We start from the raw sequence: 24,521 nt of genomic DNA on the forward strand, positions 1-24,521 counted from the left end.
TGTTAGCATTAATATTGATTTGATTTTTATTTGAGCTTTATTAGAGTTACTCATATATATGGTCTATAACTTTTATTGGACTATTCAAAATTCTAAGTCTCAAACTTGAAATAATATATTAAAAGATAAAAACTATGAAAAAGTAAAAGAAGTATTTATAAATTATATCAAACTAAATACTTTTATGTATAAAATAAATTTTAAAAATTATATATATAATGTCGAGTTGGTTTGGTTTTGGTTGATTTTTTAGTTAAAACCAAACCCAACTCAAGAATAATCAGGGTTTTTTCCAACAACAAGCCAAGTCAAACCAAATCAAAATTAAGATTTTTTTTTCTTTCGATTTGACTCGATTGGCGATTTGATGCGGTTATCGATTAGATTTGGTTAACCCCTAATAATATTTATGTTATTAGTTCAAGAAATAGGAAATTACATAGAACAGAGGGGCTAAACTAGAATGGTACTTAATCCATAATGGTATCATCGTACTTCGAACATGATGTTTGTTGAAGCTTGAGTGAGGAGCTGAAACCTATTTTCTTTCCTGGAAGGTCAAATACCAAGAGGTTCTCTTCCAATTGATGCCCTCCTATTACAATCGATGATCCCCATGTTTGGTCTTGTCCCACAAACGCTAAACACATAACTTCCTTACTAACTTGTACCATTGAATTTGTCCCATAAATCCTCCAAAACGCACTCGTCTTGTACAAAACAATATCTATTGCAGGAACATCTGGTCCAACATTGGTGCTTTTAATGTTTTCAGAACTAAAGCAAGTTCGAAATTGGCTCATAGGAGGAGGCTCTACAAGTGTCACATTCTTCGGAAGCGCCTTGATGAAAGCAGTTCTAACAGCATCGTAAAAGGTAGAGTGCAAAATTGTGAAAGGTATAGCTGTGCTGATTTTTGTCCCACCAATTCCATTTTGTTTATTATTAATCGATAGCAATGTTTTATTTAGTGGCACATCTTGCCCTGCGATTCGAATGGATGAAATTTGGAAATAATATTCGTCAGATAGTAGAAATGCCCTCTTATTTGTAATTAGTTTGGTGTAGACAAGATCCTTGGAGATGTCGATCTTCTTAGGATTGTAAGCATAATATGGGCCAGAACCGATGAAGATAACCCCACGAGAACTTGTAGATGAGCTCAAACACATACCAAACTTCCTGGTAAATCTCGGGTCTAAAGCAAGTTGATTGGGAATGGAAATTAGACTTTCGTGCCCAAAACCTGCGGCTCCTGTTGAGACATAACATAATTGAAATCAAAAGATGTCCTTGCTTGAATTGGTTAATCTTTTAAATAAGGGATCAAAAGATGTCCTTGCTCAAATTCGTCAACCTTTTAAATAAGAGGTCATGTGTTCAAATCTCGTTGTCACTAGTAAACCAAAAAATATCTCCACATGTTTGGCCCATATACTCCTCCATTCTATAATTTCTTTTATCATTCTTCCCTAATTCCACCAGGGACAGCTTCCTCCATCAATAACAACTAAGTTTTTCTTGAATTTTGGGGAGGAGTTTTTAGAGGAGAAAAGAGAAAGCAAATAAGATTTTGTGACACAACAAGGGTGAAGACAAATACTATGGGGAGGTGAGGGTGGGGAAGAGGTGTGGGGTTAGGGGCGAAGATCATGAGGTGTTTTGGAGAGTGAAACAATATAACGACCAAGCCTATCGTTACTAAAAATATATATGGTAAAGATATACAAATTTCTTTCATCATAAGACTAGGATTAATTCGTTGGTATACGAGTGCATTAGTTGTGAATTAATATCGTACTATGCTCCTAGCTCAAAGTTGAGTTAAAAGTGTCTTTCCGATTTAGTTTTAAACTTGAGTTCAAATTAGGGTGAACTTTAAACGACCATATCTCTCAGTCTATAATTCATTAGGTAGCCCATCACTAATTAAATTAAATTTCTATGAGTCTTCTTTTCAACGCCACTAAATTTGTCTCATTCGGAGTTCGGAGTAAAAAATTATGCCTATTTTACTGAGCACTGTCCGTGCTGGGCCGCTGGAGCGATATTTGGCCGCCACAGCAGGATTCGATAGGACAGAAGTTATAAAGGGCGTATTTTTATTATCTCATTCTTCTCCTAAGTGCCAAAATAGATGAGTGTTACCCTAGAAACCCCCAAGAGGCTTTTCTAGACTTGGAGAGAAGGGAAAAAGAGATTTCTAGTGCAAGAAAGGCTACAACCCATGGATTTCAGGCCCGTCTCCATAGTTTCTCCCTACGAAAGTCAGGTGTCGTGCTATAATTCTTCTACAATTTCTTGGCGCTCAGGTAAACTAGGTTTTCTCAATTGAGTAGTTATAAATTTGTTCTCATCGCTTAATATAATGTAGATTGATGGGAGATTTCATGCCTAGGTCTTCGGGCACAGAGTCTGAATGGCTAAATGATTGTCAATTATTGTTAGAGTGAGAATGTATGCTGTGGTTCGTGATTATTATGTGAATAGTGATAAAGGTTCAATCTCTGAATGTTAACCGTGGTAAAACTGTTTAGAAGGGTAATGACCTTTGCGGGATTAAATGTAGAGTATTGTTGGGTTGTTAGGAGATCTTGAGACCTGTGGGTTATGAGTATTGATGTATATAAAGGGATTTGATTATACCGATAATTGTGTGTGTTTATGTTGATTATTTCTTATGAATTACTTAAGTAATACAAATCATGAAATAAAAGGGTGAATGTGAATGACTTAGTATTGATAGATCTCATGCCATGAATCTATTTGATTACATATGGATGTAGATTATAATTTAGTCTATATCATAGAGAGACCCTTAATAATGACTCAGTAATGTTGTGATGTTTACCATGTATTTAATTATTGTGGTTGGATGATTGATATATTGTTGTGATGGGTTTTCTCAAGACTGTGAAATCCATAATCTTGAACTTGTTCAACCCAAAACTGATGCCTTAAATAAAGAAGGCTTGATAAAATATTATTAATGAAGAAAAAGATAGAATGAAACTAATGAAATGATTATTTATGAACAATTACATGCAATGAGCCTGATTAGTTGATTGTGCAAGTATGAGAACTATTCGTTGTGGACTATGATTGTGTATTGTAATTATGATATTGGATCGAGTGTCGCATTCCGACACATATATTGGATTGAGTGTCACGTTTCGACATATATATTGGATTGAGTATTGAGTTTTAACATATATAATGGATTGGGTGTCATATTCCGACACATAATAACTATTAAATCGAGTGTAACACTGACACACTAGCAGTTTGAGTATGGGTTCCATGAGAGAACCATTGTGTGGCTATCATCTGTGAATTGATCTTGACTATATATGTGATGATAAAGAAACCGACTCGATTATAATTGAGCATGTTGATCTTGTGTAATAATTGATATGAAAGAACCGAAGGTCTAAGTGTTATCAAGTTGACTGTTGTATCTGAGATTTACATTGTGAAATTATATATTGATCTAAAATGGTAAATTGATAATCTATCCATGTAATTCCCATTTGGATTATGTTGTGGTTGCTAAACTTGTCTGTATCATAGGCATGAGGTCGTGGGTAAATAAGTGGAGAGAAATTGATGCATTGTTAAGAGAAATTAGTGATTTAAAGTCAGATATTATTGATCTCCTGTGGGCACATATGTTAAAGGAAGAATTTGAAGAGAATTCAGAGCTTTTACCTCCGGATCGGTCTCTCTGGTGGGAGAAATCCTTCTCTGGAGAGGCCGTCAGAGCGGGATAGGTCACTCCACAGTGGGCTAGTGTAGTTAAAATACGAGCCTTAGACTACTTAAATGTTTCCCTCTTTCGAGTGAGATGTTAATTATTTTAGGGCTAGGTGTTGGTGTAAAAGGTAAAGGTAGTAGACTGGTTAGACAAAGTTAATGAGCCCTGTAGTTTAGAAACTCATCTATGTAATAGAAGGTCTAGGCTTTGATCTGAATTAGAGTTGACAACAAACCAACTAGAAGGAATGAGAGTTAAGCTTGAACGACTTTAATGAGGTTAATGGGAATGACAAGAGTTTGTGCAAAAAGGTTGCTGAATGTATTTTCTTAGGAGCATGCCTTTTCTTGTGGATTTCTTTATATTATGCGTTGGGTATCGATTTGATCGATAATGCATACCAGTACATATTATTTGTAATGATACTATTTTTTCTATGCCACTTGACATAGTCTGGTTACAAGGTCAGTGATATTTCATAGATAAAGACGAAGATGAATCTTCAACAGCTTCTACTCTTCATTCCTTATGGTTGGAGCTGTATCTTATTTTTATTTATATTCTGTATCTTTAAAAGCTCTTGTACCTGTTTAGAATAGAATCCTTGGGGGTGTAAGAATTTTTTTTGTAATAAACCTTAGTTTAATACTTAATTATGGTGTATTCTTGACATTTCAGGCTATTATTTTGATAATTATTAAACTTCCACATGATATTTTGTAAGGGTTCTCCTATCTAGGTATTAGAGTAGGTGCCCACACGACCTAGTGGGTTGGATCGTAACAAGTTGGTATTAGAGCCCAGATTACCAATCTCCAGTATAAGCGTAAGTGTGGAATAGACTCATGTGGATTGGTGTGTTGATGTCTACATCTAATCTTCAGGAAGCTATAAAGTATTCTAGGAAGTCATTCCATTTCTTCTCTTCTTTCATGTGGTTTGTCGCGTGTGGTGTGGGTTGAGTTCAATTGGTATCTCCAGATTCTAATTAGTATCTCAATGAAGTAAACTTGATGCCATTGTTGCGGCTGAAGGGACACAAGCAAGAGAAAAAATTTAATTGAGAGGGTTTCAATTGGTATCTAGCCTTAGAGGCTGAGTAAATGCATGGATGATCAATTAGTGGTCAGCAATGAGGAGAATTAAGTTAATAACTTCGACTTGTTTGTGAAGTATTGCTTGGAATTGTGATTATATGCATAGTGTTGTCTGTATAACCGTTAGAGTGTGAAGTGTAGTCACTTGAATGATATGATGTGATTATGTGCAAAGTGTTGCCTAAAATACTTGTCGGTGTGTGAAGTGTACTTGCCTGAATGATTGAAATTATGTGGGATATGGTTGCTTAGGTTTATGACAGTTGTGGTCAGAAAGAGAGTCATAAATTAGCTATGTGCAATGGTCTAATGATAAACCACAAGGTGATTAATGAACGAATTTATGACGTGTTAAATGATATACTCATGTGAGAGAATACAACTCTTAATTGTGTATGAACTTACAGATAATGAAAATCGTAAGGAAAAAGAATGATTTATAACTGTGGAGAAACTCTAATTTTAGGATAGTCGAGATTGGTTGGGAACCATGTGAGAAGGACAAAAAAGGTTATTATTGCATAATAGTGGAATTGTGGTTATGAAAGATTTTCTAAACGTATCTCATAACTAGTTTTCAATAATCTGATATTGAGTTCTTGACTATGCATTGCTTGGTTTGGTCTTAAAACTATGTTAAATGCATTAATACAATTTCATGTGTTTAATAAGCTAAGACTTGAGACTAGAGTTCAGGATATATTGTACTTGTGATCATGATTGTTTTAACTATTGGATTGAGTTTATGAGGACTCGATAATTTAATTATTTCTAAATTGTATGTCTATTTGTCATAATTATTTTGACTATTGGATTGAGTTTATGGGAACTCAATGTTTTAGTTGTTTCTAAAATGGTGTTTCTAGTTATCATGATGTTATTGGTTTAAGGTGGGTGATGAGCAGATTCATGTAGTGTGCATGTTTGTTAATGCTAGGTTAATGGGAAAGATTTTTTAATTGTGTGATTGATCATAGTTGTCTAGTATTTTTAGAACCTATTTAGTAATGGGCATAAAGGTTATTAATTTGAAATAAGTAACGTTGTCGGGTTAAGGTGATGGTTAGTTTCCTGTATGTGATTCATGTACCTGCTAAATTACTCCTATGTATGTATATGTGTATATGAATAGGGAAGAATGAAATGATCTATGTGAAATGACTACTTGTTGGCCATGACATGTGATGAACCTGTTCTTGGTAGATATATAAATGTGACTATACATTGTGATTTTGGCTGAATTGTATGCTTGGATCGGGTGTCATATTTCGACACACATTTGAATTGTGTGTCATATTTTGACACAAACCTTGGACCAGATGTCACGTTCCGACATATTCTAAGTGCTTGTAGGTCCCATGAGAGGACCCTTGTATGAAAATACTTGATATTGACATTGATGTGAATCTTGTGATATGCCTTGATAGTCCCATTGTGATTGTGAATTACTTGAACTTGTCATTTCAACATTATTATCTGAATATGCCGAATTACATTTTATTTCTGAACACTGTTATGAGATGAAAAGTGTGCTGTCGAGTTCATTTTCAATAAGAGTGTGATGCCGATGTCATTTCCGGTGAGAGTGTGATGCCGAGGTTATTGTCGGTGAATGTGACTGATGCTCGATTATTGATTTTGAATAAGCATCCTTGCATACTTATTTGGGGTGTTTTGACTCTTATGTTTGATTTCGACACAATTTGTGGTTATTGCTCTTTGAGTGGGAAGGGTGTGCTCGTTACAACATTTGTTAGGCTGTAAGTGCCCAAGTAAAGTTCCCCCTAGTATGAGAGTCGACAAGATTTCAGTTAGAATAGATTCTAGTGAACTTTATAAATTGTGTGGTTTAGAGGTATTTGGTGTCTTGAGGTATAGAGTTTGAGAAGATTAAGGTGGTATCATGATATTTGAGGGACATAGTATCCTATAGAAAATTTTAAAATGAAATTCGGATTAGTAGAACTCCAAATATAGAGTTGACGTAAAAGGAGTTAGTCTGGATGTGATTCTCCTAAGTTTTAATGGTGTCTCATCATTATTTTTGAAAAACTATTAGATCGGCTCATGCCCTCTCCTCCGTGTTGTCATTCAGGGACGAACGAGGGATAAATTGGTATCTATTGTAATGACCTAGCCTGTCGTTATTAAAAATATCTGTGACAAAGGTATACAAATCTCTTTCATCATAAAACTAGGATCAATTCCTTGGTATGTGAGTACATTATTTGGGAATTAAGATCGTACTATGCTTTTATCTCAAGTTTGAGTTAAAAGTGTCTTACCTATTTAGTTTTGAACTTGAGTTTAAACTAGGGTCAACTTCAAATTACCATATCTCTCAGCCTATAATGCATTAGGTGGTCCATCACAGATTAAATTAAAGGTCTATGAATCTTTTTTCCAACGCCACCAAATTTGTCTCATTCGAACTTCAGAGTAAAAAGTTATGCCTATTTTACTGAGTATTGTCCGTGCTGGGGCCCTGAAGTGGGATTCGGCCGCCAAAGAGGATTCGATGGGACAGAAGTTATAAATGGCGTATTTTTATTGTCTCATTCTTCTTCTAAGTGCCAAAATAGATGAGTGTTACCCTAGAAACCCCCAAGAGGCTGTTCTAGACTTGAAGAGAAGGGAAAAAGAAATTCCTAGCACAAGAAAGGCTACAACCCATGGATTTTAGGTCCGTCTCCATAGTTTCTCCCTACGAAAGTCAGGGACCATGCTATAATCCTTCTACAATTGCTTGACATTTTTTCTCAATTGAGTAGTTATAAATTTATTCCCATTGCTTAATATAATGTAGATTGATGGGAGATTTCATGCCTAGGCCTTCGGACACGGAGTCTAAATGGTTAAATGATTATCAATTATTGTTAGAGTTGGAATGTATGCTTTGGTTCCTGATTATTATGTGAATAGTGATAAAGGTCCAATCTTTGAATGTTAACCTTGGTGAAACTGTTTAGAAGTCCAATAACCTTTGCGGGATTAATATAGACTATTGCTGGGTTGTTAGGAGATCTTGAGACCTCTGTGTTATGAGTTATTGATATATATAAAGGGATGTGATTACACCGATAATTGTGTGTGTTTATTTTGATTATTTCTTGTGAATTACTTAAGTAAGGCAAATCATGAAATAAAAGGGTGAATGTGAATGACTTAGTATTGATAGATCTCATGCCATGAACCTGTTTAATTATCTATGGCTGAGTAAAATGCATATTTCGACATATATAATAGATCCGTTGTCACATTCCAACACATAATAACTATTGAATCGAGGGTCACGCTGACATACTAGTAGTTTGAGTATGAGTTCCATGAGAGAACTATTGTGTGGCTATCATCTGTAAATTGATTTTGACTCTATATGTGATATAGAGAAACTGACTCGATTATAATTGAGCATGCCCATCTTGTGTAATAATTGATATGAAAGGAACGAAGGTCCAAATGTTACCATGTTGACTGTTGTATCTGAGATTTACATTGTAAAACTGTATATTGCTCTGAAATGGTAAATTGCTAATGTGTTCATATATATGCCCATTTGAATTATGTTATGGTTGCTAGACTTGTTCGCATTATAGGTATGATGTTGTGGGTAAATAAGTGGAGCGATCAATGCATTGTTAAGTGAAATTAGTGAGTTAAAATTAAATATTGCTGATGTCCTGTGGGCACATATGTTAAAGGGGGGATTTGGAGAGAATTCAGAGCTTCTGCCTCCACATAGGCCACTCTGACGGGAGGAATCCCACTGTGGCGAGGCCGTCAGAGCGAAATAGGTCCCGCCACAGTGGGCCAGAGCTCTTAGAATATGAGCCTTAGCCCACCTAAATGTTTTCCTCTTTCGAGTGAGATGCTAACTATTCTAGGACCGGGTGTTGGTGTGAAAGCTAAAGGTAGTAAACTGGTTAGACAAAGTTAATGAGCCACGTAGTTCATAAACTCATCTATGTGATAAAAAGGCTAGGCCTTGATCTGGATTAGAGTTGGCAATGGACCAACTACAAGGGATGAGTGTTAGGCTTGAATGACTTTAATGGGAATGACAAGAGTTTGTGCATAAAGGTTGCCGAGTGTATCTCCTTTGGATCATGGTTCTTCTTGTTGATTTCTTTATATTATGTGGTGGGTATCGAGTTGACCGATGATGCCTACCAGTATGTGTTGTTTGTACTAATACTAAACTTGCTATGCCACTTGGCATAGTCTGGTTGCAGGGTCAGTGATGTTTCATAAGTGAAGACGAAGATGAGTCTCCAACAACTTCTACTCTTCATTCCTTATGGTGGGAGTTGTGTCTTGTTTTTACTTATACTCTGTATCTTTAGAAGCTCTTGTACCTATTTAGACTAGTATCCTTGAGGGTGTTAGAATTTTTTTTGTAATAAACCTTAGATTTTAATACTTAATTATGGTGTATTCTTAACTTTTTAGGCTCTTATTTTGATAATTGTTAAACTTCCGCATGATATTTTTTAAGAATTCTCCTATCTAGGTGTTAGATTAGGTGTCCGAACGATCCGATAGGTTGGATCGTGACATACAATATAGTCAATGTGGAAAGTTAGAATTCAGAATTACAATTGTCAAAAAAGTAAACAGGCATTTTTTTTAAATGGCTAAAGGAACGTTAGATAAACAAATTAAAATGAATAAAGTAAAATTTTAAAATTTAAAATGAAGTATTCACACAGATAATTCAATACCTGTGACTCCATCGGCGAGGAGTCTGACCATACTGGGATCAATAAGGCAAGTGAAAATAAACCTCGGCCAATTGACACGAACGCCAGGAGTAGAACCAATGATCAATACATCCTCAGCAACTTCTGCGTGATCGATATAAGTATTAATCAATGGATTTTCACCCCAAATGTAACAAGTATTATTGTTGCATCCAGGCTGCAATTGAGGTCTAAATTTGCAATCTCCGCAGCCATGAGATCTGGAAATTGAACATTGTGTGGAATTACATACAGCTGGTTTGTAAGTTGAACTTTTGTAACTTGTACTATTGTTACAATCCACCCATAAGCTTCTACCACCAAGATGGACTAAGAGTTTTATGGGGATTAAAGGAGTTCTTTGACTTACTTCTGTAATGTATTGCATAGTTGATGCATCTTTAGTGACTGGAAGGTATAGTACCTCAGCTGAGCATAGAAAAATATTGAGTAGAAGAAATAAGAGAAGCATAGACAAAGGAAATTTGAATGTCCCCATGCTAGAGAAAATAGAAAGGTAGTAATAACTGGTTTGTAGCTTCCCCCTTTCTTTTATTTTTTCAAAGTAACTATTCTCAGGGCGTCTCGACCATAAGGTCAGTAAAGTACTCACTTGGGGTCCCAATTTTTTTGGGCACCTTCTTCCAAAGATATATGTATACAGTATGTATATTGTTAAAAAAAATCTCATGTATTGATAAATTTGAAAAGATTTTTTTGGGTATACACTATAATAACTTTTTACCTCATTTAATATATGAATCGTTGTAATAATTGAGAAATGAAATAGTGTTTAGTTAATTGTAACATTCTTTCTTATGTGGCTATATTTTTTGTTCTCTTATTTATATTCTGACGATTATCATGAGTCAAGATTATTCTTACATTTACTTTTTTGTTCCTCTTTCACTATTTTTATTCTCTCATTATTGAATATTCTAAAGTCTCTCAAACTGTCAAACCTTCTACATTATGCAAAATTTATTGTTTTGTGTTTATAAAAAGATCAAATTCATTTTTGGTGTCTTCTTCAAATTTCAAGCACTAAAACTAATCAATAATTCAACATTGTTTTAATATCATTATACCAACTTATCAAATACAGTACAACGCTATTTCAATATTTATATAAACTTTTTAAATTTTTTAATCAGTTTTTTTGTATATATTTTTCTTCGAAACTTTACATTGTTTACATTCTTACTACAGGATGTCCGTGTATATCCTACCTCTCCAAACCTCATTTGTAGAATTATGTTGAGTATATTATAATTATTCAATTTATATATGTCAACTAAAAATTATAAGATCTCTCTTTAAAATTTGATTTTCGACCTCGAAACTTGTTGAAACGATCCTGACTATAGTCTATATGGACAATATATGACCCACCTTAGTTTGAATTTGCTTTGTTTATTCCCGTTGACATTAGTGAAACTCTATAATGGTTCCTTATTTCTTAATTTTCCTCCGATCCATTTCAGTTATTATGATTATTCAAAATAATTATTATTTTTAAAAAATTAAGATAAAATTGATGATAAGTCTTTAATTTTATTTATACTCAATGAATATAAAAAGAAATTAACGTGTCAAAAAAAATATATTAAAATTAATTAAATTAAATTATCTTTTAGTTAAAATGTTTTATATGCACAAAAGAAAATAAGATGGAGAGGAGGAAAGTATATCATCACAAGTCACAACTTTGACTTTAAATTAAATCTAGTCAGCATATATAGGGAGATATCTCATGCACGTGGCCAAGTTGAGCAGCAAACAGATTTATACGCGTGTTTGAGATTGTGGCGGACTTTTAAGTCTCTCGATTTTAAAACGTAAATTTAACATATTTATCCCCTTAACATATTTAAAGTATATTTATTTTATATCAATAAAATCATTCAAATTAGATAAATTTATCTAAAGAGTCATCACAATCAAAAAACTAAAGAGGTAATTAAACTAGAGTCTTGTTGTATATCCAATAAAATTTTGATGTCTACAGTTTTAAAAAGATTTCAAATGCTCCCTCCGTTTCATTTTACTTGATCTTTATACTAAAAATAGATATTTTATTTTACTTGTCCATTTTAGCAAATCAAGAGATTTTTATTACTTCTTTCATATACTACATTTAATATTAAATAGCTCATATACTAGTAATAAATAGTCATATTTGAAGTTTCAAAATATTATTAATAAGGAGAATTTAGTAAAATAACATCTACCTAAAAAAAATTCTAAAGGAGTGTGTTAAGTTAACATGAGTCGAGTAATATAAAATAGTGAAATTATATATATTCCATAAAAAAAAATGGTGCAAGTACATAGAATTCTTTCGGGGCAAAGACCTTAAAACAAAAATTCTCACATACTTGTATAGTATTAATTTCTAAGACTAGCTCACCCACTGTTTTACTCAATATAGACATATTAGCCTGTTTAATTTGACTAACAAGATCATTTCTAAAATCTTTGCTATTAGACTTAACTCGTTGTTGCCTAGACTTATCTCGAAGAATCAGTCAAGCTTTGTTAATGATAGGTTGATTATAGAAAATGTTCAATTAGCTCAAGAAATTATTCACTTTATATAGTGATGAAGTTGGACATGGCTAAATCATGTCTTGGTTCTTTTCTAGTTTAGTCCTAAATAAATTTGGATTCTCTCATCAATGAACTAACTTAATTATGAATCTTATCTAAGGTGTTTGGTATTCATTCATTACCAATGGATCTCAGATGGAATTTGTAACACCCCCTCCTACTATTCTAACTTAGATCAATTTTGAGAATCCAGAGAAAATGTGAGAAAACGGTAAAGGAATCACAGTCAGGAGTGGTACCTAAGATCTGTAGGAGTATCTACGAGTTGTAGGTGGCTATTCATAGGTCACCACAAGACTTCGAATAATTCTAAGTGTGAGAACCATTCCTACGAGTCAAAGTTACAGCCCGTAGAATCTAAAAGCTCTCCAACGTATTGCGAAGCCTTCCATGAGAGGGTGGATATAATTCCGCTCGAACGAAGTATGAGAGGGTGGATATAATTCCGCTCGAACGAAGTAAGAGAGGGTTGGACTTGTGGATAAAGGTTATGCTTAGACTTATGGGGTAGATTATGCATACACTTTCTCCCCCGTAGCGAAGCTCACCCCTGTTCGTTTGTTTATTTCCATGGCTTCTTCTCAACATTGGCCTTTACGTCAGTTGGATATCAAGAATGCTTTCCTTCATGACGATCTCCATGAAGAGGTGTATGGAAAAGTTTGTCTTTTGAAAAAATCTCTATATGGTCTAAAGCAGAGTCCTCGTGCCTGGTTTGGAAAATTTAGAGATGTAGTTCAGAAATTTAGATTAAAGAAAAGCAAGTGTGACCACTCAGTCTTTTACAGACAGTCAGTGACTGATATTATTCTTCTAGTTGTCTATGTTAATGATATTGTAATTATAGGAGATGATTGTACTGCAATTTCTTCTCACAACCAGTTTTTTACATGTCAAGTTTCATATCAAAGATCTGGGACTACTGAAATACTTCTTGGGTGTAGAAGTATCTAAAACCAAGAATGAGATTTTCTTATCTCAAAGAAAGTATGTACTTGACCTACATGCAGAAACTGAAAAGTTGGGAGCGAAACTGTATGGCACACGAATGGTCCCTAATGTACATCTTACTAAGGATGATGCTGACCCTTTTGATGATCTGAAAAAAATAGAAGGTTAGTTGGGAAATTGAACTACCTTACTTTGACTCATCCAGATATTGCCTATGCAATCAGTATTGTCAGTCAATACATATCTGTACCAACAGTCAAACATTGGGCTGCCTTGGAACAAATTCTATGTTATTTGAAAGAAACTCCTGGCCTTGGTATATTGTATAGTGACCACATATATGATCGTGTGGAATATTTTGGAGATGCATATTGGACTGGATAAAGAATTGATAGAAGATTAAGTACAGGCTATTACATCTTTGTTGGTGAAAATCTAGTATCTTGGAGGAGTAAGAAATAAAATGTTGTATCTCGATCTTGTGCAAAATTCAAGTATAGACCTATGGTTTAGTCCATATGTAAAATGCTATAGATACAAAACCTTTTAGTTGAGGTTGGTTAGAATCCTTCTTTTCTAGCAAAAATTTGGTCTCATAATCACGCTGCTCTACACATTGCCTCAAATCCAGTGAATCATGAATGAACAAAACATATTGAGGTTAATTGTCACTTTATCCGTGAGAAGATTCAAGAGAATGCCATCTCTAGTGGCTATGTGAACATATGAGAATAATTAGGTGATATATTCATGAAGGCTTTGAATGAAACTCGAGTGGAATATTTTTGTAACAAGTTGCGCATGATTAATATCTATTCTCCAACTTGAAGGAGAGTGTTACACAATGTGCATAGTCATATCTACTCATAATATTCATAGCATAATTATAGAGATATTGAGGGATCTTTTCTGATTTTATTTCCTTAGTGTAACGAACCGAATCATCGTTAATTAAGATTAGAAGAAATCGCAAGAAGACTAACACAACTGTGTCCCCCAATCCCGCCAAAGCGAGATGGTCTCGCCACATCAGTGACGCTCCAGCGGGATACTAGCCACTGGAGTGGGAGGACGCGGGACAGAACTTAAGTCACAATTTTCTTATTCCCCCACTTCTTCCAGAGGGTAAGTTAGAGGCGAGGGTTACTACAAAAAACCCTCCAAAAGCTTCTCCTGACTTAAGAAGAGAAGGGGAAGGAATCTCTGGAAGTATTTCCACCGACAGAATTCAGGCCTATATTGCCTGTCAGATAATTGAAACCAAGGAATTGGAGTCATGTTATCTCTCCACTGCTACTTGGCGCCCAAGTAGGCTAGGCTTCTATTATCTGAGTAGTTAAATCTATACCTATTGCTAGTATAAATGGAAATTTAATGAGAAATCATATAACTAAGCTATGGGTCATGGGTCATGGGCAACACTTCAGATATCATTAATGGTCTAATTTAAAGTGATCTGGGTAAGAAAGTTGTGTAATGATTTTTGAAGAAATTCATTGTGATATTTAGTCGGGTGAATTATGAATGTCTTAGTTGTTGTACATTGATATTAAATACGTGGATATTTGTGATAAACCTTAGAGGTTAGCAACCTAGGTGATAGTTTGTTTCCGTATGTGATTCATGAATTTGTTAACTTGCTTCATTGTATGCGTGTGTACGAATGAATAGGGATGCATATTGTTGAATAGGTGAGATGATCACTTACTAGTCTGTTTTGTGATGAATCTGATCTTGGTGATATAATATGGACTATTATTGGTAATTTATGGTTGATTTGCATAATTGGATCAGGTTTCATATTTTGATACATAATTAGATCGGGTGTCATGTTCCGACATATTCTTGGATTGAATGTCACGTTCTGACACATTTTTAGATCGGGTGTCATATTGCGACACTAATCTTGAGTCGGTTGTCATATTCTGACATAAATCTTAAATTGGTTGTCATATTCCGATATATATATATGACTGAGTAGGGTCCCCTGAGAGGTCTAAATGTATGTGTGGAGATGGTCTCATGAGAGGACCCGATGATATCCATAAACTATGTAATTGTGAGGGTAGTTGTTAATGAGCTATGGAATAAGACTTATAAGAGAACCCTGTTGATTGTGGTATGTAATTACTATAGAACTGCGAATCCGTATAGACCTATTCGGAGGTAAGATGGTGAACCTTGTTCGGCCTCGATATGATATATATGATATTCTATGTGTTCAGGTTTAGGGGTGGAGGTTGCCTATTGGTAGGGAGTCGTTCTCATTGGAGTTGCAATTGGAAATAGTGGTAGTAGTAGGCGTTACCTAGATTTTGGAGTTAGTTATAAGGTGTGTGGTTATGGGATGGCTAGGACCTAGTGTTGTAAGACAATTAGAACAAAACTAGTGATAGTTGTGTGGAACTATTGAGTGGCTAATGTTATGGGATGGTAATTGTTTGAGTGAAATAAGCAGTGGTATGCTGGGGCCATAACCCACAAGTCTCAAGTTTGCATACCAGAGTTGGTAGTGAACCTTGGCTAGTAGAATGGTGAAGACTATAAGAGTGAGAGTAAGGAGTTTACTAGCAGGTTTGGGTGGATAGGTTTATAAAGTTAGTTGTTATGATCTCTCTTATTTTTCTGTTCATATATTACGCAGTGGATATCATATTGATCGGTGATGCCTACCACTATGTGTTGCTTGTACAAATACTACTCTTGTTAAACCATTTGAAATAGTCTGATTGCAGGGTCAGTGATGTATCTTAGGTGAAGATGAAGAAGATTCTCCTACAGTATCTATCCTTAATCCTTTCTTATTGGTGGGAGTTGTGTCATTTATTCTATTTATATGTTGTTCTCTTAGAAGCTCTTGTACCTGTTTTAGACTAGTATCGTTGGGGGTTTTTAGTCGGAGTTTTATATTAAAACTATTAGAAGCGACTTATTGTTGTTGTAATAGAAATTTCTGGCTTTAAATACATAAGTTTGTTATAAATTCCACAATGCTTTTCATTTAAGGGGTTAAGGGTTCTCCTACTTAGGTCATAGAGTGGGTGCCCGCACATTCTAGTAGCTTAGGTCATTACAAGTTGGTATTAGAGCCTAGGTTATCGGTCTCCCAATACAAGAGCAAGTGTGGTATGGACTCCTGCGGATTAGTGTGTTGACGTCCATATCTAATCTTCAGGAAGCTATAAATCATTCTTGTAAATCATTCAATTTCTTCTCTCTTTATCGTGAAGCATGTTGCTTGTGGTATGGGTTGAGTTTAATTGGTATCTCTGGATTTCAGTTGGTATCTCAACAAATTAAACTAGATATCGTTGTCATGACTGAAAGGACACAAGCTGGAGAAATTAGAACCGAGAAAGTTCCACTTGGTATCTTGCCTTCGAGGCTGTGTAAATGCTTAGATGATCAACTAATAGTCATCCATGAAGTGAATAGAGTTAATAGTTTTGAACTTTCTTGGGTGATGTAACCAAAATTGTGATTATATGTGTAGTATTCCTAATTAATTGTTAATTTGTGAAGTACACTTGCTTGAGTAGTTGAATTGATGTGAAATATAACTACTTGTACTTCTGTGAACTTATTGTCGGAAAAGAGTCATAATTAGGTTATGTGCCGTAGTCTAATGATAAAACATAAGGTGACTAAGGAACAAACTTATGACATGTTAAATTATATACTCACGTGAGAGAATACAACCTGTAAATTGTGCATAGACTTACCGTTGATAAAAATGGTAAGGGAAAAAGAATAAAATAGGACTGTAGAGAAACTCTAGTTTCGGGATAGTCGGAATTGATTGGGAACCATATGAGAAAAAGAACTATTTTGGCTCCTTAGCATAAGGGTGGTTATGAAAGATTTTCATAACGTGTTTCATAACTAGTTTAAAACAATGAGTTGCTAAATTGTGTGCCTACCTGTCATAAATTATTTTATTTGTTGAATTAAGTTTACGAGGACTCAATGTTACAAGTTGTTTCTAGACTTTGCTTCTATTTATCCTGAGGTTATTGGTCCAATATGAGTGAAGGAACTTATTTTTGTGGTGTGCACCATTGTTTATGCTAAGGTAATGGGGAGAGGTAATATCCTAACGTGTAGTGTTGGATTCAACTCTGGGATAGTCCATGCTAATTTCTTGTTAAAAGAAGTCAAATGGACTAAGTTTTAACTCTGAGGTTTCTAAAGGGGATATGGGACAGAAAATACACCAGGAGAAAATTGTCTTGGGATTCTATCTCGATAAATCTCGTCCCAACAGAAATATCCCGTCAGAGCGGGATGGAGCAAGACAGAGACCCCAACCAAAACTCCCTTGTTTTTCCCTTGCTTTTGTAATGAAATCCGAATTGAAGCATAAAATGACTAACTTTGAGGTCAACTTAGTGCCCAACAAAGGCAGAATAGGCTATAAATCGATAGTTATATATATGGATGGCAATGTTAAAGAAAATATTAGCATTCGAGTGCTTACAAAAATAGGAAAATCAGTAAAGAAAGCAACAAATTCTTTGTTACATGCCCAAACAGGGAAAACCAACTGATACAATATCTAATGGGATGTAGGGGGAGTGTCATCATCCGAATCTAACGTCTCTAGAGGGTACTCTCCTACCCAGGACTCGTTCAGGAAGTTGAACTCGCAGAAGTCCTTGGGTTCCTGGATGGGAAGCTCTCTCTGGGGAGCGACATAAGAGAAAATCACCTTGATCGTCTTCCACATACGAATTATAAGGAGATCTCTCTCTATGCTCTTCGTCCTCTCTCACCGCAGCTGAAAAAGGAGCATCTCCACCTCTATAGCAGTGGCTAGTGTCAGTGGAGCAGGGGTCTAAGAAAAATTGCCCCCTAGTAGCCTCCGTACCGCAGCTTGGTCATCCTCCAAGGAGGGTCGAGTGGTGGATGTAATAAAGTGGGAGGGGCAGTATCCTCATTGTCACGCCCCAAAAGGGTACCCTAGATGTGGCCGGTACTCAAAAACCATTACTAACTCCCAAACAAACCACTTGGCCTGATCACACATCCATTCATTCATTCAATTAGCGAAAGACTTAAAATAAAGATATAATTCGGTGGGTAGTTTGAATCAACAATCAAGCTCAAGAAAGAAAGGTCATGGGCCAAAAAATCAAACTCTAAACTATGTCAGTAAAATAGTCTGACAAGAATAATTTAAGGAAATAAAATACTCAATCGACCCATCACTATCTAGTCTATGAAGCCTCTATCACTACTATTTAATTGGTGCCAATAACAGATTCACAGATACCTCAAATCAGAATGAAAAGAGTAAACTCAATGCAAGAATAACATAAGTGGTATCCTCCGAATATAAGGGAGGACTCACCAATAAGCTGAGTGTGAGCAGATCCTCAACGATACACCTATTTATGATCTCTTAAACCTGTCTCTGCATCATGAAATGATGTAGGTCAGAATGGATTTCAGTACATGTAATGTACGAGTATGTAATATGGCATAATGAAACATGCATCAAGGTAGAATAATATTAGTTCATATATCTCAAATCAGAAAGATAAGAGAGACTCCATCAAGGTGTCATAAGTCTAAAGTAAGAATACAGTTTAGACAGAGACCAATCATATACAATCCGATCCGATCCAATCACATACCATTCAATCCAGTCCAATCATATACAATCTGATCCAATCCAATCACATACCATTCTATCCAGTCCAATCATATACAATTCGATCCAATCCAGTCATATATAATTCAATCCAATTCAATCATATAAGAATCCGATCAAATCCAATCATATACAATCCAATCCAATTCAATCATATATCATAAACTCAATGAATAAAGTCAAATGACTCAACTCAAAAGACATGTGAATTAGAATTTAGAAATGTTTTACAAATCGACTCCATCATCTACAATACCAGTCAAACTAATCACATCATATTCAATCAACTCAATAATAAACTCAAAGGACTCGACTTAATAGGCATGTAAATTAGAATTTAGCAATTTCTTTCAAATCGACTCAATCATCTACAATCTCAATCAAACCAATCATATCATGCACAATCCACTCAATTTAGGAGTTTCACTAATCGACAACCATCACATATGATCCAGTGGTGCACAATAAACTGACGTTGTTGCCACGTCCATTCTTATCTTGTCAGGGTAGAAATGAATCAAGAATCATATATCATTAAACAATCAAGTCCTATTATGTCAGGACAGTAATTTAGGAAACATCTGACTTTAACAGTTCAATCCTCTCTTATATTTGGCGACTAGTTATTGGGTTAGAGTTATTACCTACTCTTACCCAATTCAGTGCTCAATACTCCTCTCAAGACTCAATATGCTTATATCTATCTGGTAAAATATTCAAATTATCTCATCTGGTCTCATTGGACCCTTTTTAAAACTCAATCAATTTCAATCATCACTTCATTCAATTAGGCAATCCTTTTAAGACTCAGTCATGACTCATTAGGACTCCAAATCAACAATCATTAATGCTTTCATTTAAGACATGCTTTCAAACTCAATCAATGTAGTAAATATTAAATACATATAATATATAAATTTAACTCCTCAACTCTATCTTAAAATAGACGTTTTAATGTAAAAATACTCAACTCGTTTATACTCAAAATACTCATGCTCAAAATAATAATTAAGAGACTTCTCAAACTCAACTCATGCTTAAACTCTTTCTAAATCAAAGATGAAAATAATCATTCTTTAAATTCAAAATAGTGCATAAATAATTTATGCAAAAACGTTCACAAATCATTTTAAAACTCCTTCTCAAACAATTATTTATACTCAAAATTCTCATAAGACTCCAATCAAATCGAATTATGCAAATTATATCATGTAGTCACATTAGACTCCAATCCACTCCATCTCAATACATCATCATCAACATTACTTCTTCATCAATAGTTTTATCTTTTTTTTAAAAAAAATAAACATCATTTACATCATCATCAAACATCTTGCTCCAAAATCCTCATTTATCTCTGTTCAATTTCATCAAACTCATTAAAATATGCATCATCTCACTTTAAAAGCAATATTTTATTTATACATGAAAACCATCAATATCATCTCAAGATAAATTATGACAAAAATAAAATCTCATCTTGGGTTCATGTGAATGAATATATGAATGTATACCTCAAATACTCAACTCAAAGACATCATCAATACATATGAATTTATATACAAAAAACTTGATAGAAATTTATAAATAACTCAAGAACTCAACTCATGTAACCTCAAACTCAATCAACTCAAGTCAATAAAGAAGTAGGGCACAAGGATGAACTCAATCCAACGTTATGAGTAGCCTTACATACCTGGAATGAATATTATCTCACTAAAAATCAAAGACATGGCCTGAAGATCTTGAATCCTGCCTCTTCTTCAATTCTTGCTCTCAAAAGTTCTAAGTGTTAAATGAGGGTATATTCGTATAGGGTACTGATAAGGGACTCAAAATAGTCCTAAAATGTAGAAGTTTTGATTTGAAAATAATGGAGAAAGATCAATCTATCCCTCATAAATTTGATCAAAAAACCCTACGAATCACTCTTATGGGTCATCAAAATGTTTAGGGTCATAGACCCAATTCGTCCTGTCAACTCTTGGAAAAGGCTAAAAAATGAGCCTCTAATCTTTATTTACGACCAATGTTTATGACCCGTAAACATTTCTATGGTTCGTAACATGTTCCGACAGGTCGTAACTCTAAAGTTGTAATATTTCCTATGGGTTGTAATATTTCTGATTTGACAGTCTTTAGTAAAAGGGTCATAACTATTTACTCCAAACTCTTAATGAGGTAAATGTGGTGAATTTTGAAAGAGGATTGAAAATTCCTTAATGTGGTAGGTCGTGAGCCACCTAAATCTTAATATTCTGAAAGTTATGGTCATTTAAAGTTGACCCTTATACGAACTCATCCGAAAACTTAGCCGATAGAAATTCTTTGGATTTGGCTTGGTGTTAGAGATCCCTCATGAACTTAAACCACATCTAATACCCTTCAAATACTTAGGGATTTATTCTAACTCGTGTCTAAAATTACAAGTCATTGAGTTTGATCCTATATGCATATGAAGAATGGTTCGAATCTTAGCGGAAAAAAATTTAGGGTGTTACACTCATCCTCTTCCTCGTCATCCATTGTTGCTGCTGCCCCGGCTACTCTCGACCCCATATGTCCTCCGCTTTTTCTATCCTCAGGAATAGGCTTCCCTAATAAGTAAGAGGTGAAAAAGGGGATGCATAAGTAGTACCTTATTATAATTTAGAAGTGGCACCCCGACCATCTTGCACATGGAAGAGATCAGAACCGGTAGGAAGAACGCCTTCTTGTTTCTCCAATATAACATCTTCCACTCTGACACGATCAGGGCTTCCACATTCAGGTCTATCCCTTAAACAGTGCAAGCCACCATTAGAGCCCATGAAAAGGTCACATCGGTGTGTTTGCCGAAATGGCAAATCCTTCTGGCTATCGGATGTAGCTATCTCTTGGCCTCATTTGACCAGTCAGTGCTGGTGATGCCCTCTGTGCTGGGCTAATAGACCTTGTTTCGATGCTCTGGGCCATTAGAGTGTCCCGTAACTACTCCAGATCCATCTCCCTCAACTTGGACTCATAGTCAGCATTGGAGGCGTCAGGTACCTCGATCACAATATTGATATAGTGAGGACTTAGTGGGATGTCCACCCCTCAAATACAGATGGCAGGGTGAGTTGTCCCAGCGTACCATAGGGAGTATGGAATAGAACTCTCTCACCCAGCCTGTGAGAGAAGAGGGAGGGGTTTCAGTCAAGGGTCCCCACCTGAACTCCTCAAGCCGAGCATGGAAGGTAGGTATCTTGTTAGCCACTCCAAGCATATGGAAATCTCTCTCAGGTAGGAACTTGTTGTTCTAATAATCGTGATGCCTCTCCCTAGTGGCGGCATCGGGAAAACAGACAAAAGGGAGGTTGGCGTCGTCGTTGTGTGACATAATATTGTACCTATAAAATTCAAGAAATAAGTTAGAAATCATAAATATAGGTATAAAAGTTGGGGTTAAAAGGAAAAGTAGGAGGAAAAGGCCCTAAAGCGAGGCCACTACCTTGAAAAATCCCGCCAAAGCGGCAGGATCCCGCTAGAGCAACCCCATTGGAGAGGGATGAAGCCCGCTAGACAAGGATTCATATGTTAAAAATACCAACGTGTTCATGGCACCTCCCTACCCTAAATATCTTATTTCCTCCAAAATGTTTATACATTAGTGCTCCTAAGTAACCTACCACCCTTTATTAAAGAAGTTTGATTCAAAAACGTCAAATACTTAGAGTAATCAAAGGTTGCCCAAGAAAACACTTTCAACATCCACTCCCGTATTCTAACCCAATTCGGGTGAAATTCGTTACTACCCTTACGCCCAAGACGTCGTAAAGACATTATGAACGTAAGGGGAGGGTGCATGCTACATTAATCTATCAATGCAAACTAGTATTTCAAAAGTTGAAAAACTACCCCATGAGCCTTTTATTCTACTGATTCTTAACATATTATCGCTAGAATGTAAACAGTAGAGTAAATTTGAAGTTCTAGACAAGATTTTTATCCTAAAGTAGACGTTCAGAGCGACGGGTTTGAGAGTGTTTTTGGGGAAGTTTGAGTGAAAGAGTAAGAAGAATGGGGAGAACCATTCTTCTCTTTCCCTATACTATGCGAGAAATCCCGCCAGAGTGGTCAGCACCCCCTTGCGGCGCCTCTCCAGCAAGAGGGGTCCCACAAGAGCGAGATGGTGCGGACAGTAGTGTCGAATTATTGTGTCGAGCTTCCCTTGTAATTCTCATCAAGTGTATATTCAAGGTAATCTCAAGGCATAGTTCAGAGTACTCAAACTTTCCCCTAGGCCTTGGATAGTCGTCGTTCTTTCAAGTGTGCCCCTGCAAGTTTGTGCCTTTTTCTCATGTATCGTTCAGGGATGAATGAAGAGTAAATTGGTATCTATTGTAATGAACCAAACCATCAGTAATTAAGATTAGAAGAAATTGCAAGAAGACTAACTGAACTAGGTCCCCTAATCCCATCAAATAGGATGGTCCCGCCACGGCGGCGCAGCTCCAGTGGGATACCGACCGCCAGAGCGGGAGGAAGTGGGACAGAACTTAAGTTGTGATTTTTTTATTTCCTCACTTCTTCCAGAGGGTAAGTATCACGACCCAATTTCATAGGTCATGATGACACCTACTATAACCCTCCAGTAGGTAAGCCAACCCGTCAACCCGAAACTTCTAGTAATGAGTTTGAGGGTAGAAACTAAACAAAAGTGATGAATTATAAAGATAGGAAGAAAGAATAAGCGGAAGTAAACCAAAACATGATATAAACAACTAAAGATCCCTCCCAAAACTTGGAAGTCACAAGTACAAAGTTGTTACCAAATAAAAGATGAGTACAAGTCCCGAAAGTGGACCAAAACTATATATAACAACTAACCAGTCTCAAAAGGCAAAAGACGGGCCATCCATACTGAAGGATACAGGAATGATCCAAAAATGTCAAGTGCTCACCCTAGTCTTCGAAGATGACTGCAACAAGCTCAATCTATTTATGGCGGTAGATGGTGCTCGGTCCTGCATCACAAAAGTAGATGCTGAGTGTAGTATAAGTACCAAGACAATAGATACCCAGTAGGAATCATAGGCCGACTGAGCAGAAAAGGTAAAAATAATATGAAAAAGAGGAATAGCCTAAATAAGAGTCAGCATAAGCATCAAAAAGGGGAAAGATTACTACCTATAAGAACTACAGCTAATTATACCCAATTGGGCCCCTATAAGCCCAGCCGAGATACTCGTGCGTAAGTTAAATAAAACTCCGAATGAACCTCATAAGCCCGCCGAGTACACAGAATAGCTACAACTACCAAGGCTAGAAACCAAGAATCTGCAATATTAGGAGCCGAATTACTATATCACTTCCAAACCCAGGATCTCCTAAAGTCAATCAATCTAGTGGTGACTTAGGGGTCAAGGCCGGGATTGGGCCCCAGATGCTCACCCAAATATTTAAAGTGGCCAAGGCCGGGACTGGGTACCCGAATGCTTGCCATAATATATAAGTACAATCGAGGTCGGGATTGGGTACCCATATGCTCGCCGTAATACATCAGTATGATCGAGGCCGAGACTGGATACTCGAATGCTCGTCATACTAGCAAGCCGGTAAAGGTCGAGGCTGAGTATCCGGATGCTTCCTGATAATTTAAAACGGAGGCCGGGATTTGGTACCCGGATGCTCTCAGATAATTTATTCCATGATGCCAAACATTCTACTTCCCAACTAGAATACAATAGTACCAA

At 35.9% G+C, this 24,521-nt stretch overlaps 1 protein-coding gene across 1 annotated transcript; it reads right to left on the reverse strand.

Annotated features, from left to right (window-relative positions):
* Nucleotides 1-456: 456 nt before the first annotated feature.
* Nucleotides 457-10,101, reverse strand: LOC129884915 (probable aspartic proteinase GIP2). The gene is made up of 2 exons (XM_055959181.1): nt 9,573-10,101; nt 457-1,255 (listed from the first exon to the last, which is right to left on the reverse strand). The coding sequence occupies exons 1-2, from the start codon at nt 10,087-10,089 to the stop codon at nt 471-473; spliced, it is 1,302 nt and encodes a 433-aa protein (XP_055815156.1). The 5' UTR covers nt 10,090-10,101; the 3' UTR covers nt 457-470.
* Nucleotides 10,102-24,521: the final 14,420 nt, after the last annotated feature.

The sequence above is a fragment of the Solanum dulcamara genome, chromosome 4 (assembly GCF_947179165.1).
Source record: "Solanum dulcamara chromosome 4, daSolDulc1.2, whole genome shotgun sequence".
NCBI lineage: Eukaryota > Viridiplantae > Streptophyta > Magnoliopsida > Solanales > Solanaceae > Solanum > Solanum dulcamara.

Excerpts from the sequence above, each read along its gene's own strand:
- LOC129884915 (XM_055959181.1), bottom strand. The coding sequence starts at position 10,089 with ATGGGGACATTCAAATTTCCTTTGTCTATGCTTCTCTTATTTCTTCTA. Across the intron at positions 1,256-9,572 it reads CCTCGCCGATGGAGTCACAG|GAGCCGCAGGTTTTGGGCAC; the intron begins GTATTGAATTAT and ends ATGTCTCAACAG.